The following is a 5,206-nucleotide window of genomic DNA, read 5'->3' as shown; positions in this document are numbered from 1 at the left end:
AAGAATACACCAGACCGTTATTTTTTGTTTAAATTATATTTTTTTATTATTAAAATTAACTTTATTTAATGTCACTTCCGGGTTTGTTTGTTTTTTTATTAGTACCATACAGATAACATATTTAATTAGTGTGTCACAGTTTAGAATAAAAACTTAATTTTCTGTAAAATACACGAAAACATATAAATTAAGAAATTTAGACTCGCTGAGAGCATATTAATTTTGTAAACTTCATGTCATATTTATCGGATTTTACTAAGAAAGTAATGAAATAATCTTACGCCTAACGATTCTATTTCTTATTTACAACATTCTTGAAAGTACATGAAGGCAACTTTATTAGCTCACTGTTTCAGACGCTCGTATTGGCCAATCCTGACCCGCTTTTCCCCTTCTGACGACATTAATGCTCTTCCGGGTGAATATAGCGGAGTCAAAGTAGCAACGTAAACAGAAAGGTCGGTTTAATTTTTATCTGCCTTGGTTTACCAGTTCCAACATTTCTTCATCTGCATCTCTCCGAGACCCCAAAATTTTAAATACAACACAATTAAGTTTGTTTATGCTGGGACGCCATGCTAAAGGTAGCTTATTGTGATCAGCGGGAAGTTTTGCAGGAGTTAAGATGACGAAGGTGAGCAGGTATGGGCTCTGTCCGCTGGGGTTTCCGCTGCGGGTCGTGGACACCGAGCAGGTCCGAATGGTTGTTTGCTGCTCGGTGTGTCCAGCAAGAAGAGAAGGACAGGATCGGACAGTTTGTCTTCGCTAAGGATGCTAAGTCAGCGATGGTGAGTCTGATCTGCAATGTTTACCCACCTTCTGCAGCTGTCATTGGTATGCATGAACGGAAATTAATTTGTAGACTGATCAACTTATACACTGTCATTGAGTTAGTAAAATGCACCCTAGCTGAATAGACACCAAGAACTTCAAGGATGTATGTACAGTTTCGATTGATTTAATGATTAACAAAAATCTGAAGGGTCTTCAATTTCCAGGATGACATAAAAACAGTGTCATAAAACAAAACAAATCGTTGCTTCTTATTCTCGAAGCTCACCATGTTTTTATGCTATTGAGAAACAGCTGGCGACTTGAATAACCTATTAGGTTATAATGTTAAATATATATGTGCCAACAGGCTGGCCGGCTGTTGCTCAGGAAATTTGTTTGTGAGATGATGGGAATCCCCTGGTCACAGATCAGATTAAACCGATCCCCTCGAGGGAAACCATATCTGGCTGCCCCTCTACAGGTAAAAACTTTGTTTCATTTAAGGTTAAGTGTTTCCTTATGCTACTTCTTCTTCTTTTCTTTTTTTTTACTCTGTTACTGTTTGAAACCCATTAAGCATGAGACACATGGGACCCCCGACAATGTGAAATGAATATCTGCCCAGGTCAGAACTTGATTTTTGGGTTGCACTACCAAGTCATAATAAATAAATAACTATTAAATTATGTGGGGGGTTTTCCCCGTCCGTATGATAACCATTCATACTTGTGTCAGTCCCCTAAATAAATTCCAGTTTATTTTGGACTTGCAATTTATTTTATGTCTTGGATTGTGATTGTTCACAGGCCATTGCTGGCACTTTGGGTCACATTTAGCCCATCTTGACATCCCCAGTGCTGCATACACAAGTATCACAATGTTCTGCCTGTTGGAACATTATCTGTATATTAAAAGCCCTCCTTTGTCTTCATTTTCACACGTGGAGCCTCACCTGACTGTCAAGACACACTAACACACTAAATCAACTAGAAACCTTTTTTTTTTTTTTTTTAATGCATTTGAAAACGATGCAGGTCACTACTGGTTCTGATCCACCCTGGAGTTTCAACATCTCCCACCAAGGCGACTATGCTGTGCTTGCTGCACAGCAGGGGGTGCAGGTTGGAGTAGATGTGATGAAGACCACGCTGCCAGGTGAAGGCTGAGACTTACGCATGAGTTTTATTGCTACATAAAAGCAAATGTGAGAGTTTTAGAGTTTTTATGAAATGTTTCAATGCAACTATAAATGCAGTGTCATAAGAGATTCACAATAATGAATCCATTTCTGCAGCTGGTTGTAAACGTTTTTATTCTGTGGCCCTATTTTAGATTTGTAGTTTCACAAGTTATCCACAAGGTGTTGCTGTTGTCTAACAAAAGTATTCATAAGACATGCGATTTTAAAATGTAGGTCCAGAGCTTGTGTGTTCAGTCACCACAATCAAATATGCATTGTGATAATTAAGGTTGTGACTTGCTTTTGCACATTATTTTCCGTCTGCTCACTTTTTTTCCCCTCTCCTCACGTCTGCGTCCTCGTGTCTCCGTCTCCTGCAGGTAGCAACTCCGTCCCGGAGTTTTTCCGCATCATGACTCGTCAGTTTACAGCGCACGAATGGAGCACCATCCAATCAGCCGCCTCGGAGCACCAGCAGCTTGCCGCGTTCTACCGCCATTGGGTAATCATGGCAACCATACTACCCTGTCATCACACTGCATTGCTGCCGGGCGCCACAGGCGGTGGTGTGTGTGTGTGTGTGTGCGCGTGTGTGTTTGCGTGCGCGTGTGTGGAAGAGAGAGAGAGAAATTTGTACATTTTGCTTGACCTCCTTTTGATTCAAATTTCACCTCCACTTTTCTCCCTTCCTCTAATCTCCCGTTGGTCCCGTTATGTCCTTGTCACAGTACTCAGCTTTGTTTCCCGTCTTCCATTTCTTCTTCAAAGACATGAACGCACGCACACACACACACACACACACACACACACACAGATGGCCACTGTAAGCAAGTGCTGAGCTAAGTAAAGATGCTGTGAGAATGAGAGGGCGGCACAGAGACGTCAAAGCTCTGATATCACCACCACACTGTTGACTAATGGCAGAGCTCAACGGTTGCCATAGTGATTAGTCCTGTAATGGTGTTATTGTGGCTTATTGGCCATGGAGCATGGCTTGTTTTGGCTGGGCGCATGCAGAGACATAAAGCCCCTCTTTTGTATGCACGCCTTTTAACACGTGTGCGTGAATTCATCTGCTGGAGTTCGAACCACAGAGACACGCTCGCTGTCCATGCTCAGACTGTCACTTTCAGCTTTACTCACACAAGCAAAAACATTTTCTTTATCTGTCCACGTTAGCTAATCAAGTTTCCTCTTGATTTTTTTTTTTTTTTTTTTTTGCACCAAGACCCTGAAGGAGAGCTTCATCAAGGCCATCGGCACAGGTCTGGGCTTCAACCTGCAGAGGGCGGAGTTTCACCTGTCACCTGAGCTGCTCACACTTGGCACCGTGCTGCGCCAGACCAAGATGCATCTGGATGAGGAACCAGAGGATTTGTGGGTATTTGAAGTAAGTTGGGTTCAGAAAGCATCTGAATGTCTTTTTCCATGTTTAACATTGGTTTTCTTACGGAAAATAGATCACCAGGAAGGGATTCTAATGTTAACCCATCAAATATACACAAGTCCCAAAAGCTTTATGATGACCACCTCTTACCCGTCATTGCCTTTGACACATTTCAAAATAAATTCAGGATATTAAACAATTTTCATATCGTTTATGCATTTAGATGTCTAACTAAATGGGGTGGGGGAGAATTGGGTAAAGATTGCTGTAAATGAGCAAGTGACAAAGCTGAAACAACCAACTATCCAATATATGAGTTTATATTATTAAACATGCAGCAAATGCATAAGATTGCCGATTTAGTTTTTTTGCATACACCTGAGATTTTCTTTTGTTTCTATAATGTCTTTTTGTGGCGAATCGTTGATACAACATGATAATTTGCACAGTTCTGTCTTGATACTTTTAGTACAACGTGGAAATCTCTTCTCATTGCGATTTGATCTTCTTGACATGAGAATACAAAATGTAAATAGGCTAAACCAAGTAGACTTGTAATTACCACTAACTGTTTTGATATGTTTCTTTTCTTTGCCGCACTTTGAAAAACTGGCGCCTGTCGGTTATGAATCTGAAATCTGCTCAGTTTCCGTGCGTATTTGTTTTTAATTTTAAAACGGTACGCCCTGGTTTGTGACAGAATGTCGCCCGTGGCTCCGGAGGGATTTGCTGCTTGTTTAGCTTTTGACACTTTACAGACACGAGTATTCAGCCATTTCTCAGCAATTGCTGTTTATCATTAAAAAGTCATGCGGGAGAGGCAGGCTGGGTCTTTCGCAGTCAATCACAGAGCTAACACACGGAGACAGATGGCTATTTTCACTCACTCTTGCAGGTAATTTCAAACCCTGTCCTGACGTGTCTGTCGGTGTGCTCCCGCAGGAGAGCCTGCTGGACGCCGACCATCACGTCGCCGTTGCACTCGGACCAGCGGACGAGGCCAGCTCCGCAGTAAGGAAACGTAGCTTTGGTGACTTGAGTAGCTGCTCTGCTTTATTTGTGACAAAGACAAAACAGCATTTCCAACTGAATATACATCTGAGGCCAGCTTTGAGAAAATAAGAGAAAAGAAGTGTGAGTGAAAGACAAAGTAACATCTGTGTTTAGGTGAAAATATGCTTTTTGTCCCCCTCCCCCACACACACAAAAGGTAGTTAAATACAGTGGTCGCATCAGTGTCCTGTCGATGGGAGGGAGCAGGGAATTTGTTCTTGGTGTTTTTCGTTTGGCCAAAAAAACCATGGCTTTTGTTGGGAGTGAGAAATTGTCATTTTTCTGCCAGTTTTAGGAGACAGAAATATGTGCAAAATCAGATGTGACTCAGTGGTTTGGATAAATAAGAGCCAGCTGGGTCAGACCAGACAGGACGATCTGACAGCTGATGAGCCACCGGCCCGCTAGTCTGTTCTTACTTTCCTCACACACACACACAGCCATGTAAACGGAGGCCATGGTTCCCTCGGTGCATATCGTTCAGAACAGTGTCCAGACAATTTAAATTAATAATGAAGCGAATTGTATGCGTCGCATCAGTAACGTGTCTCTTCAGGACCAGAACCAGCGCACCATTGTAATTCTTGTAGGCGCATCATTGTTCCGTATAAAAGCGAGTCTGGAATTTTAAACGCATCATCTTTTCCTGCCTGGGCCTGGACCTCGTTTCTAATGAAGAAGAACCAGCTGAATTTATTTTGAAGGCATTTCTACAGCTGCCAATAATTGTGCCACCATTTCTCAACTTATATTTCTCACTGAATGAATGTACTCAAGTAAATAGGTGCATTTTTCTAAATTTAACAGTTAAG

At 41.8% G+C, this 5,206-nt stretch overlaps 1 protein-coding gene across 2 annotated transcripts; it reads left to right on the top strand.

Moving 5' to 3' along the window:
* The first annotated feature begins 383 nt into the window (after positions 1-383).
* On the top strand, positions 384-5,168 carry LOC106943671 (L-aminoadipate-semialdehyde dehydrogenase-phosphopantetheinyl transferase-like). Of its 2 annotated transcripts, none has more exons than XM_015026980.1 (6): positions 384-788; positions 1,142-1,255; positions 1,809-1,929; positions 2,335-2,456; positions 3,183-3,344; positions 4,237-4,456. In XM_015026980.1, exons 1-6 carry the CDS (start codon positions 645-647, stop codon positions 4,354-4,356), a joined length of 783 nt encoding a protein of 260 aa, XP_014882466.1. In that variant the 5' UTR covers positions 384-644; the 3' UTR covers positions 4,357-4,456. The 2 variants fall into 2 exon arrangements, with proteins under 2 accessions (XP_014882466.1, XP_014882465.1); XM_015026979.1 differs by having other exon boundaries at positions 386-788; positions 4,284-5,168.
* The last annotated feature ends 38 nt before the right edge of the window (positions 5,169-5,206 follow it).

Source organism: Poecilia latipinna, unplaced genomic scaffold, assembly GCF_001443285.1.
Source record: "Poecilia latipinna isolate Pla-1442-1.1 unplaced genomic scaffold, P_latipinna-1.0 Scaffold5667, whole genome shotgun sequence".
In the NCBI taxonomy this organism is placed as follows: domain Eukaryota; kingdom Metazoa; phylum Chordata; class Actinopteri; order Cyprinodontiformes; family Poeciliidae; genus Poecilia; species Poecilia latipinna.
Note: the sequence above shows the minus strand (reverse complement) of the source record. Positions and strands in the feature narration are given on the sequence as shown.